This window comes from Mus caroli, unplaced genomic scaffold, assembly GCF_978045245.1.
Source record: "Mus caroli unplaced genomic scaffold, Mus_caroli_1 scaffold_3, whole genome shotgun sequence".
Lineage (NCBI taxonomy): Eukaryota > Metazoa > Chordata > Mammalia > Rodentia > Muridae > Mus > Mus caroli.
The window spans coordinates 129685694-129699325 of NW_028227258.1; the positions used below are offsets into that span (position 1 = coordinate 129685694).

Sequence of the window (13632 nt, forward strand, 5' to 3'; positions counted from 1 at the left end):
AGGCATGTGTCTCTTTATCCAGCTCTGCATTTTGTTTCTTTTAAAGTAGAATATGTCAGAATGTATCACACATATCACACATATTCATAGACACATCTGATTCATAAAATTTTGTTTCCTTTTTTGAAGATTTATTTATTTTATGTATATGAGTACACTGTAGCTGTCTTCAGACACACCAGAAGAGGGTATCAGATATCATTACAGATGGTTGTGAGCCACCATGTGGTTGCTAGGAATTGAACTCAGGACCTCTGGAAGAGCAGCCAATGCTCTTAACCACTGAGCCATTTTGCCAGACCTCAATTTTTAATATGTGTAATATGTCAGACAATTTTTAAAAATTTTCATCATCAAAAGTTAACAAAATTGTTACAAAAAGCCTCATTTAAATTTTATCTCCAAGAAAGTAAAATTCTGCACTGATATAACCTTTGAAAACTCTACTTAGAAAAAAGACTACATGGTCTTTGAAAAATGCAAGAAATACTATCCCACATGGCAGCAGCAAGTACAACTCTCTTACAAGAAATGTTTTTGGGGTTTTTTAAAGAATTATTTATTTGGGCTGGTGAGATGGCTCAGTGGTTAGGAGCACCGGACTGCTCTTCCAAAGGTCCGGAGTTCAAATCCCAGCAACCACATGGTGGCTCACAACCATCCGTAACAAGATTGACTCCCTCTTCTGGAGTGTCTGAAGACAGCTATAGTGTGCTTACATATAATAAATAAATAAATCTTTAAAAAAATTATTTATTTATTTAACGTGTAAGAGTACAGTGTAGCTGTCTTCAGACATGCCAGAAGAGGGCATCAGATCCCATTACAAATGGTTGTGAGCCACCATGTGGTTGCTGGGATTCGAACTCAGAACCTCTGGAAGAGCAATCTGTGTTCTTAACCACTGAGCCATCTCTCCAGCCAGGAAATGTTCTTCTATGGCATTTTTTTTTTTTTAAATTTGGGTCATAAAATCCTCTAGTGCTATGAATCCATCTTTTTTAATATGTATGCTTAATATATATGTATTCTAAACATGTATATGTACATACTTAGCTAAGACAATTTGTGGTAATTACTTCTCGAAGCACACTACTGTGCCTCTGTGAGATAAGCAGCTTTCAAGCTTCTTGAAAAGAGTATTTATTCAACGCTCCCGTTCTGAGCTCACACCGAACTCACCTGTGCGGTGCGCTCCATGTTCGCTGGATGTACTAGTCACAACACGTCTAAAAACTACCTATATGTCACTCAGAGACAGCCTATCATCTTGTGCTGTGTGGCTCTTCCTTCAATGTGTGAAGAAAACAGAGCAACTGCTTTCTTTAGGCCAAGGACATGAGAGTCCTTTAGTCCTTCAGTTCACAGCTTGTAATGAAGGCCCAAGTGTTCCCCGGCTCAGCTAGCTGTGCGTTGCCTCAGGAATCTCTCCTAAGCATCCCTCACTCTCACTAAACTTCCTCTGACAACCAAGTGGTCCTGGTCCTGTTCTGTGAGTCTAAAGCAAGGACTCTGCACACATCCTTCCTTAGAGCCTCTAACCACTACGCAGCTGGAAGCAACTCACTCAGAAGCTACTGATTTTAAATGATTAAACTCAGCTTTGACTTTTCCTTTAAGTGACTGCCTGTAAATGTGCCAAACCAATTTTCACAAAATTATAACAAAAGCATAAAAGTAATTTTAAGAGAAAAAAAATGAACAGAAATGTTCCTCGATGAAGCAGATCTAGATGTCAGCAATGAAGACCCAGCGCACAGAAGACAGCACAGTGTTAGAGCTGGACTAGACGGAGTGAAGAGGCCTGCAGCTGAGCTGCCAGGCCCAGGAGGCACTGTCTCAGGTCAGCAGCGGCGAGCAAGTACAATCCAGAGGAAGCCCTAACGCTCCTGAATGCACACGCTCTCCCACGAGTGTGCAAGTAACACTCTGCAGTTACTTTATCAGGAACTCTGTCATTTTGCAAGAGGTTAAAAAACACTGACCAACTTCTCAATTCTATCTTGTTAGAATATCCCATAGACTTTCACATGTAAAAACTGAGAACCAAATAAAAAGCACAGATCAATTATTTTCTGATTTCTTATTAACATCTAAAGAAGTCAGTTTATTAATACAATTACAAACATTCAAGAATACTATTTTAGTATGTTTTAAAAGTGTAAGAGAGAGGATAAACTTAACTCTTATCTAGATGCACCATAAAATAGTGTAGATATGCACTATTTTTATACATATATGCACACACACAATTTGTTTGTTTAAAGAAACAGTCTCACTGTTTCTCACTAAATTGTCCAGGATATCCCTGAAACTCTGGGTTCAACCAGTCTTCTGGCTTAGCCTCCCCAGTAGCTCAGACTATAGCTATGAACTTAGCTCTCTTCTTGTCTATTAAAGGTCAAACCTCTAGGATCTCACTACCAAACACCAGGCTCAGAGTCACACCTGTGTCTCCAGTACTTTGAAGGCTATGGTGGCAGGATTATTCACACTCAGGAGTTCAAGGCCATCTTAACATAGAGACCTTGACCCAAAATAAAAAACAAAACATCAACACTTGTTTTAAAAAGGGGGACATTCAAGGCCAGCCAGGGCTACAGAGGAAACCCTGTCTCGGAAGGGAAGGGAAGGGGAGGGGAGGGGAGGGGAGGGGAGGGGAGGGGAGGGGAGGGGAGGGAAGGGAAGGGAAGGGAAGGGGAAAGGTGGAGGGGGAATACTTCCCCCCTTACATATCAAACCCCATGAAGACTAGGCGATGGTGACATGCCTGTGCAAAGAGTATGCCTCACAACAAGACCACTCACATGCACATTTAAAAGGTGAAACCTTTACTCCAGTTGGCTTTCAAGCCTTGTTTAACTCAATAGTCGGTATGTTAAAAATACTGAGCTCCTGAATCAAATTAATCCCATGGCAAAGATCAAACTAATTATGGTGATGTAGAAATGGGGCTAGCTTTGGCAGCTAAGAGCACACACTGCTCTGCACAGGATCCAGATGGGATTCCCAGCACACATGTCAGATGGCTCAGAAGCGCCCGCCCGCCTGTAACTTCAGCTTCAGGGAGATCTCACACCTCTATCTACTTTGGAAACCTGTAATAACATACCTACTCACCACCGATTAAAAATAAATCTTAAAAAAATTATTAAAAGATGGCGGAATACTTTAGGCATGGTGGCACACACCTATAATCTCAGCACTTGGTAGTCATTGAGAACTCTGAGTTAGAGGGCAGTCTACCCTACTTATTAGCAAGAGTTCTAGAACAGCCTGAGCTATATAACAAGACTCCAACAGCAGCAACAACAACAAAAAAAGTCTATCAAGATGGCTTAGCAGGTAAAAGCGCTTGACATACAAACCTAACAACCCTGTAAACCTACAGTGGAAATAAAAAACAAATTCTGGAAAGTTGTCCTCTGATTGTCACATATACCTGCACTCACAGATAGTCAACACACACATACACAAACGGGGGTGGGGTGGGGGGGAGGAGAGGGAAATGAAGGGAGGGAGGGAGAGAAGGAGAGGCAAAGAGGGAGGGAGGGAGGGAAGGAGGGAGGGAGGGAGGGAGGGAGGGAGAGAGGGAGGAAGGGAGGTCAATACTAATAAAACAACCTTTTAAACTGGGGGTGGAGCTCAGTGTTAGAACCACTGCCTAGCACAGCACTACAAATTATGTGTATGTGTGTGTGTGCACATGTACAGATTTATGGATATTCCTAAATCAAACTGTGTATCACACTTTGAGAGCTTTGCATATATACACATACATACACACAGACTCTTGGGCCAACCTTAGGTCAATCAGAACATCTTCTGTGGGAAGATCAGGAGCCTGTGTTTTTCAAGGTGCCCTGCCCCAAATTCTGCTCATCAGCTAGGTTTGGGACCCAGTGCTCTACAATACAAGATCTGTGCTTTTCAGTCCCATCTCTTGCAGAAGACACTTTAGGAAATCAAGATGTGTACCATGAGCACTGCTGTAGAGCAGAACAGCCTTTGACTGTCTGATAAAAGAAAGCAACATGTACTTGGAGGGGACGCCTGGAATAACTCTCTCTATCCCACACTGATAAGGTCAGGTTCACAGATTTTTTTCAGCAAAAGGGGAAGAGAGGCTAGGACTCGGGTCACACCTTTAATCCCAGCACCCAGTAGGCAGAGCAGTGGATCTGTGTTTAAGAGCAGCATGGTCTACAAAGTGAGATCCAGAACAACCAGGGCTGCACAGAAACCCGGCTCAGGAAAATGAAATATAAACAAACAAAGCAAACTGAGCAAGCCATGGGGAGCAAGCCAGTAAGCAGAGCTTCTCTGTGGTCTCTGCTTCAGCCCCTGCCTCCTCTGGGTTCCTAGTTTGAGTTCCTGCCCTGACTTCTGTCAGTGATAGAGTCTGATCTGAGAGCTGTAAAATGAGAAGTCTTTCCAGTTTGCTTTTGCACGTGGTTTTAGCAGTCATAGAAAGCCCATGACTCCCTTTCTGCTCAGTGCTGCACATACATCAGTCCCTTCCACACTGTGGTGCTTTCCTACTAAACTCCTGAAGCACCAGAGCCGCATCAGAATTACTTTTATATTCATACACTTGTTCAAAACATGTGGCACAAAATGAGAATTAGCAAGTGGCAGTACAGTGTAGAAATACGAGACAATCTTGTCAAAGGGTGTTCTCAATGTTCTTTCTTCTTTGGTACAACGCTTTTCATGGAGACAGTGAACAGGCCTCACTTTGCCCCCCACCTCCCGAGTCAGGGTTTCTCTGTGTAGCCCTAGTTGTCTTGGAACAAGACCAGGCTGGCCTTGAACTCAAGAGATGCCTGCCTTTGCTGGGATTAAAGCCCTTCAGAGCACTGATGGACAACCATCATCTGTTCCAACAGCAATTACTGTTTGCTCTTGCTTCACATGTATGAATACAAGGAATACCATTCATTGCACAAATCATGCAATACTAGACTGCTTTCTCATTTATAAACATAAAAGCAAAACACAGCTTTCCCAATTCTTACAGGTCGTCCTTTCTGCAGGGGCTTCTTCAAATCTTTCTTGTTTCACTTGCTGTTGTCAGGACTACACTTAATAACAGCAGAGGTTATTGATAAAGGCAGACAATGAAGATTATAGTACTCTCTGACCCATGCCATTTATAAGCCAGTGGTAATTAAATTCCTACCTCAAAAGTTTGTTCAAAATTTTGAAACTCCTGTAATCTTGCTTGAAATCCTTCTGCAAGTGCCCCACCTGTAACACAGGGGGGAAAAAAAAAATCAGATTTTACCTTGGTTCGCTTTTGTGAGACAAGATCTCACTATGCAGCCCATGCTACCTTGAGTGATCATCCCTGCCTTTGGGAAAGATTTTTTTTTTGATCTAGTATAATAGATTTCCTTTACCCATGACACAGATGTTCCAAAATCCCTATGGCTACTGGAAATGGCAGAATATAAACCCTGTATTATACTATGTGTATTGGTTTGGTTGCCTTCTATTGCTGTGATAAAACACCATAATCAAACCCAATAGCATGGGGGATAAATCTAGCTTACTTGTTCCAATCACATGCATCATAAAGTTTAGTTAGGGCAGGAACTCAAGGCAGGAATCAAAGCAGATGCCATTGAAGACAGCTGTTGTCTGGCTCTCCACAGCTTGCTCAACTGGCTTTCTTGTACTACCCAGGTCCACTCACCTGCCCAGGGATGGCACAACCCACATCAATCACTAGTCAAGAAAATGTACCAGAGACATGCTCACATGTCAATCTGATAGAGGCATTGCTTCAATTGAATTTTCCTCTTCGCAAATCAGCTTGTGCCAAACTGACAGAAATCTAACCAGGACACTATGTTTATCTTCTATATACACACACACATAGTTTATGTTCTTTTCATTTTATGCACTGAGTCCATCTCTTTTGAAGGTAAAGGTGTACTGACATATTAGCTCCAATTTCTTTTTGTATCTTTGTAGTTTTACAGATTTGTTCTTATTATAGAATCTAACAAACTTTACTAAGTCAAGCATTTCACCTAAAGGAAGTACTTTGTAGCCTGCACTGGATGTGACTAAACTGCCTGCACCAGTAGACACTCTCCATTAGGACCATTCTTCAGTACAGTAAGGGTTCTTGTTCAATACAGCCATGCAATAACATGCTGGCTGATAAGTCAGCTAGGCACTGTTTGAATAGACTGAACAAAAAGCAGCCTCCTGTTACCTGGGGCAATGAGAGAGCTCATCACACTACTCATAACTACATGATCTAACACTTGCCATATAATAACACTGCACACAGTTGAGCATAGGTTACTGAAGCTACAGGTAAGCAGGGACAAGATAAGATTTTCAGCACGCTATTGCTCTGCTATAATCTATGTTTACATGTAAGAAGGAAATGATCATTACTACATACCACCTTCTGGCATCCCCTGAGCTTTATGCTTTCTGGAGTTGAGAACTTCCTTGGCTGAAACAAAAAAGATCCGATTCCGAGCTTCCGACGGACTTACAACCTTGAGCTCTTCTACTAAGAAGTGAAGACATCTCTCCATGTGCTGTCTGCGCACCTGCAAGAAGCATGGGAATTTTGGGAATTTTAACAACTTAAACAAAAGATAAAAAATAATAACCATGGGTCAGCCATGGGTCTATACTACAGTATATAGTAAATAGTGACTATGCTGCTTCCCAATGAGAAATGTCTGCTACAGGCTTGGGAATTTAAACACTTGGTATGCAGTTGGTGGCACTGTTCAGAAAGGCTTAGGAGGTTTGGCCTTGCCAGACCACGTGTCATGGGGTGGGCTTTGAGAACTCAAGGTCTCGCCCCATTCCTAGTTTGTTTTCTCTGCTTCATGCCTGAGCCCTCAGCTTCTTCTCCAGCTGCCATGCCTGCAGCCATGACAGACCTTTATCCCTCTGGAATCAGAAGCACAAATAAACTTTCTTGCATAAACTGCTGTGATAATATTCATACAGTGATACATATTAATTGTTCCCATATATGTATTAAATGCGGGAAATGTCAATAAATGAAGTCTGATCCTTGATGGCAGAAAAATCTCTGCTTAATAATCTTCCTTTTGAACATCAAATACTACATCCAAGCACTATAAAACATCACAAACAAGTATTAATACCTAGCTAATTGAATGGGAAAAGTGAATTTTATATTAAGGGTATAATATGCATATGCATAATTATTTTACAAACTTTCTTCAGTGGGGCTGTTAATATCTTTAAAATCAGGAAGTAGGTGCTACAATAAGAATGTGAAACAAAGCCATTATCTTCATTTTAGATCAAAACTTAGTCTATTTTTCTTAAGAACATGAAAACTGGGACTAGAGAAATGGCTCAACATTTAAGAACCTCATTGCTTTTACAACTATAACAAGTAGCTCACAACCACCAGTGCCTCTAGCTCCAGGGGATCCACTGCCCTCTTCTGGCCTCTTTGGGTACCCATATCAATGTACACAGACCTCACACACAGATAGGTTCATAAATATACAGAAAGAAAGCCAACTATTGTGTCAAAAGCTTGTAATCCCAATTAATCTACTTGGGGGGTAGAAGCATGAGTTCAAGGTCTATCTTTGGCTATAAAATGAGTTCAAGGTTCCTTCCGGTCGGTAGAAGCATGAGTTCAAGGTCTATCTTTGGCTATAAAATGAGTTCAAGGTTCCTTCCGGTCGGCGCCAACACCGGGCCACCTTGAGTCCGAACTCGGTGGGCAGTCCCACGGTCTCCAGAGGACTCTCCACCCCACAGGTGCCCTAGCATGCCCCAGATCACTAGTGAGTGGAACACCACATCTGCTCCAATAGAACTGGGGGGTGTGCAGGCTGGCGAGATGGCTCAGTGGTTAAGAGCACCGACTGTTCTTCCAAAGGTCCCGAGTTCAAATCCCAAGCAACCACATGGTGGCTCACAACCATCTGTAACGAAATCTGATGCCCTCTCCTGGAGTATCTGAGGAGTATCTGAGGACAGCTACAGTGTACTTACATATAATAAATAAATAAATCTTAAAAAAAAAAAAAAAAAAAAGAACTGGGGGTGCCTGGGGTCAGCTGGAGCACAGACAAAGGAACCCCACCAGATCAGTGGCTCAAGTACCTTCAGGTCAGCGCTGGTCTACCTTAGTTGAGAACTCTGCGGACAGCCCCACAGTCCCCAGAGGAGGTACCACTTCCAGGCGGTCTAACATGCCCAGGATCGCAGAATCCCAGGATCCCAGGATCTCAGGAGCTTGGTCACACCTGGATCTCAGGATCTCAGAAGAAGCTTGACTGCCAAGAACTCTGACACACCCAGAATCTCAGCATCACAGGGTCCCAGAATCAAAGAATCACAAAGAAACCTGGACTCTGAGAAGTTCTGACTCAACTGGGAATACAGGAAGAACAGGCTACAATCAGTTATGTCAAGGGCAGGGAGCACTGAAGATAATCAGATGGCGGGAGGCAAACATAAACCTCAGAAGCAACAGAAACAAAGGTTACTTGGTATCATCAGAACCCAACTCTCCCACCATAGTAAGTCCTGGATATACCATCACACCAGAAAAGCAAGACATGGATCTAAAGCCACTCCTCATGATGATGATGGAGGACTATAAGAAGGTCATAAATAACGGGAGAACACATCCAAACAGGTAAAAGAATTGAACAAAACCATCCAGGATCTAAAAATGGAAGTAGAAACAATAAAGAAATCACAAAAGGAGACACCTCTGGACATAGAAAATCTAGGAAAGAAGTCAGGAGCCATAGATGCAAGCATAACAAACAGAATACAAGAGATAGAAGAGAGAATCTCAGGTGCAGAAGATGCCATAGAAAACATTGACACAACAATCAAAATGTGAAATGCAAAAAGATACTAACCCAAAACATCCAGGACACAATGAAAAGACCAAATCTAGACAAGAATGAAGATTTCCAACTTAAAGGGCCAGTAAATATCTTCAACAAAATTATAGAAGAAAACTTCCCCAACCTAAAGAAAGAGATGCCCATGAACATACAAGAAGCCTACAGAACTCCAAATCTTTTCTGATTTGGATCAGAATTATGGTTTCAATTTGGACCAATATTATGTTTCCTTCCGTCGCATAATAATCAAAACACCAAATGCACAAAACATAGAAGAATATTAAAAGCAGTAAGGGAAAAAGGTCAAGTAACATGTAAAGGCAGACCTATCAGAATTACACCAGACTTCTCACCAGAAACTATGAAAACCAGAAGATCCTGGGAAGATGTCCATACAGACCCTAAGAGAACACAAATGCCAGCCCAGGCTACAATACCCAACAAAACTCTCAATTACCATAGAGAAACCAAGAAACCAAGGTATTCAATGACAAAATCAAATTTACACAGTATCTTTCTACAAATCCAGCCCCTCAAAGGATAATAAAGGGAAAACTCCAACACAAAGAGGGAAACTACACTCTAGCAAGAAAGTACTTTCAACAAGCCTAAAAGAAGATAGCCACATGAACAAAATTCCAACTCTAACAAAAAAAAGTAACAGGAAGCAATGACTTTTCTTTAATATCTCTTAATATCAATGGACTCAATTCCCTAATAAAAAGACATAGACTAAACAGACTGGTTACATAAACAGGACCCAACATTTTGCTGCATACAGGAAACCCACCTCAGTGACAAAGTCAGACACTACCTCAGAGTGAAAGGCTAGAAAACAATTTTCCAAGCAATTTTCCAAAGAAACAAGCTGGAGTAGCCATTCTAATATCGAATAAAATCAACTTTCAACCAAAAGTTATCAAAAAGGATAAGGAAAGACACTTCATACTCATCGAAGAACTCTCAATTCTGAACATGTATGCTCCAAATGCAAGGGCAGCCACATTCATTAAAGAAACTTTAGTAAAGCTCAAAACACACAATGCACCTCACACAATAATAGTGGGAGACTTCAACACCCCACTCTCATCAATGGATGGACAGATCCTAGAAACAGAAACTAAACAGAGACACAGTGAAACTAACAGAAGTTAAGAAACAAATGGATTTAACAGATATCTACAGAACATTTCAACCTAAAACAAAAGGATATACACTTTTCTCAGCACCTCATGGTACCTTCTCCAAAACTGACCATATAATTGGTCACAAAACAGGCCTCAACAGATACAAAAATATTGAAATAATCCCATTGACACTGTCAATAAGGCAAAATGGCAACCAACAGATTGGGAAAAGACCTTTACTAATCCTAAATCCGATACGAGGGCTAATATCCAATATATACAAAGAACTCAATAAGTTAGACTCCAGAAAACCAAATAACCCTATTAAAAAATGGGGTACAGAGCTAAACAAAGTATTCTCAACTGAGGAATACCGAAGGGCCGAGAAACACCTAAAAAAAAATGTTCAACATCCTTAATCATCAGGGAAATGCAAATCAGAACAACCCTGAGATTCCACATCACACCAGTCAGAATGGCAAGATCAAAAACTCAGGTGACAGCAGATGCTGGCGAGGATATGGAGAAAGAGGAACACTCCTCCATTGTTGGTGGAATTGCAAGCTGGTACAACCACTCTGGAAATCAGTTTGGCAGTTCCTCAGAAAATTGGACATAATACTACCAGAGGATCCAGCAATACCTCTCCTGGGCATATATCCAGAAGATGTTCCAACTGGTAAGAAGGACACATGCTCCACTATGTTCATAGCAGCCCTATTTATAATAGCCAGAAGCTGGAAAGAACCCAGATGTCCCTCAACAGAGGAATGGATACAGAAATTATGGTACATTTACACAATGGAGTACTACTCAGCTATTAAAAACAATGAATTTATGAAATTCGTAGGCAAATGGATGCATCTGGAAGATATCCTGAGTGAGGTAACCCAATCACAAAAGAACACACATGATATGCACTCACTGATAAGTGGATATTAGCCCAGAAGCTCAGAATATCCAAAATACAATTTACAAAACACACATGAAACTCAAGAAGAAGGAAGAGCAAAGTGTGGATACTTCGTTCCTTCTTATAAGGGGAAACAAAATACCCAAGGAAGGAGTTACAGAGACAAACCTTGGAGCAGAGACTGAAGGCATGAACATCCAGAAACTGCCCCACCTGGGAATCCATCTTATAAACAACCACCAAACCCAGACACTATTGCAGATGCCAACAAGAGCCTGCTGACAGGAGATTGATATAGCTGTCTCCTGGGAGGCTCTGCCAGTGCCTGACTAATACAGAAGTGGATGCTCACAGTCATCCATTGAAGCACAGGGTCTCCAATGAAGGAGCTAGAGAAAGTACACAAGGAGCTGAAGGAGTTTGCAGCCCCATAGGAGGAACAACAATATGAACTAACCAGTACCCCCCAGAGCTCCCTGGGACTAAACCAGCAATCAAAGAAAACACACAGAGTGATTCACGGCTCCAGCTGCATATGTAGCAGAGGATGGCCTAGTCGGTCATCAATGGGAGGAGAGGCCCTTGGTCCTGTGAAGGTTATATGCCCCAATGTAGGGGAATGCCAGGGCCAGTAAGTGGAAGTGGGTAGGTTGGGGAGCAGGGGGAGGGGGAAGAGGATGGGGATTTTCAGAGGGGAAACTAGAAAAGGGGATAATATTTGAAATGTAAATAAAATATCTAATTTTTAAAAAGTGAGTTCAAAGCTAGCCTGAAATATTAAAAATCCCTGTTAGACGGAGAAAGACCAGGTTGATGATGCAACTACTTAGTGCTTACCTCACATGCACGAAGCCCTGAATTTAGTCTCCAGTATCAGAAAAAAATACAAAAAAAAAAAAAAAATTACAAAACCAAAAAACAACCAAAAAGAATCTTTAACAACAAAAAAGCAGGCAGTGTGTAGCACACCTTTAATTCCAGCACCCTGGAGGCAGAGGCAGGCATATCTCTGAGTTTAAGGCCAGCCTGGTCTACAGAATGACTTCCAGGACAGCCAGGGGTACACACAGAAACTCTGTCTTTAAAAACAAATACAGAGGCAGAGGCAGGTGGATTTCTGAGTTCGAGGCCAGCCTGGTCTACAAAGTGAGTTCCAGGACAGCCAAGGCTATACAGAGAAACCCTGTCTCGAAAAACCAAAAACCCAAAAACAACAACAACAACAAAAACAAATACAAAACAATCAAAAAACTTTCAAAGGAACATGGAAACTGGGGCTACAACATAGTTCAGTTAGTAGATGTCTGCTTGGCACACACAAACCCCTGGATTCAATTCCCAGCACCATTAATAAAGTGGGTCTGGTGGCCCATGCAAAGGACCACAGCACTCAGGAGGCTGTAGGAAAGGACAGCTCAGAGTTCAAGGCCAGCTTAGGCAGAGCTAGTGAGCTATTCTGCAAAGATGTCCTAATTCTGCAGTTCCTTTAAAGAGCAATGGAACAGGGGCTGAGGGCTCAGCACTTAAGAACACTGGCTGCTCCTCCAGAGTACCTGGAATCAATTCAAAGGAACCACATGATGGCCCAGACCTGTCTGTAACTACAGTTCCAGGGCTTCTGACACCCGCACACAGACATACACGCAAGCAAGTGAAGCGGGGGGGGGGGGGGGGGGGGGGCAATGTTTCATGTTTATAAAGCACACAACTAAAATCAGAAAAATACCAAAGAAAATTAAATACATACTACTTATATATTGTGAAGGTTACTATTAACAAAACAGAGAACTTGTAGATTAGTATTCTGTGAGGGTGTTTCTAGGGAAAGTGGGAAGTCAGCAAGACCAGGCCTGCTCATTTCCCATGCTCCCTGTTCCAGGCCACCTTGTGGTGAGCTGCTCTTTCTATGATTCACACTCTTACCACCAACTGGAGCCTCTGAAACCATGAGTCTCAACTATGTTGTAATAATAACAAAAAAAAATTGACTAATACATATATCAAATGCCTTTGGGTATATTGTTTTGTTTTGTTTAGAGATAGAATCTCACTACATAGACTTGGCTAGCCTGAAACTCACTTATTTGAGCAGGCAAGCCTTAAACTCAGAGATCTAACTCCCTATGTCTTAGAGCAGTATTTTTCATTCTTTGGGTCATGACCCCTTTGGAGTCACATGTCAGATACCCTGCGTATCAGACATTTACATTATGATTCATAACAGTAGCAAAATTATACTTATGAAGTAGCAACAAAATGGTTTTATGGTTGGGGGTCACCACAACATGAGGAACTGTATTAAAAAGGGTCACAGGATTCGGAAGGTTGCGAACCACTATTCGATCGATCGATGTGTTGGGATTAAAATGCATGCACCATCATACCCAGCTCTTAAATGCCAGACCTTTCTAAAGTGAGTGGAAGACATAGGCTCAGTATGTAAGAGACCCTAGGTTCAAGCCCCTGCAGCACCTAAACCAGGTGGCACTTACCCGTGACCTCAGCACTACGGAGGACACACAGGAGGATGAAAGGTTAAAGGCAAACCTCAGTGAGACAAAACACTCCACATCAAAAGCAAAGCAAGAAACCAAAACAGAAAGAGGGCAAAGGCCCTGAGGAGCTCTGGGTGTCAGGTGTGCTCAGCTGCTCTACCTGCATTCTAAGGCAGGTGTGTGAAACTGGTGTTATGATGCAGGTAGGC

At 42.0% G+C, this 13632-nt stretch overlaps 1 protein-coding gene across 3 annotated transcripts in view; it reads right to left on the reverse strand.

The window, feature by feature from the left end:
- Mfn1 (mitofusin 1) overlaps window positions 1-13632 on the reverse strand; it is a 49849-nt gene that overhangs the window by 18317 nt on the left and 17900 nt on the right. For all 3 annotated transcript variants that reach the window (XM_085835972.1, XM_085835970.1, XM_085835971.1), the window contains exons 8-9: window positions 6422-6575; window positions 5183-5250 (exon numbers count right to left, since the gene is read on the reverse strand). In XM_085835972.1, the coding sequence (XP_085692098.1) occupies window positions 5183-5250; window positions 6422-6575 (222 nt within the window). The remainder of the gene's footprint in view (window positions 1-5182; window positions 5251-6421; window positions 6576-13632) is intronic.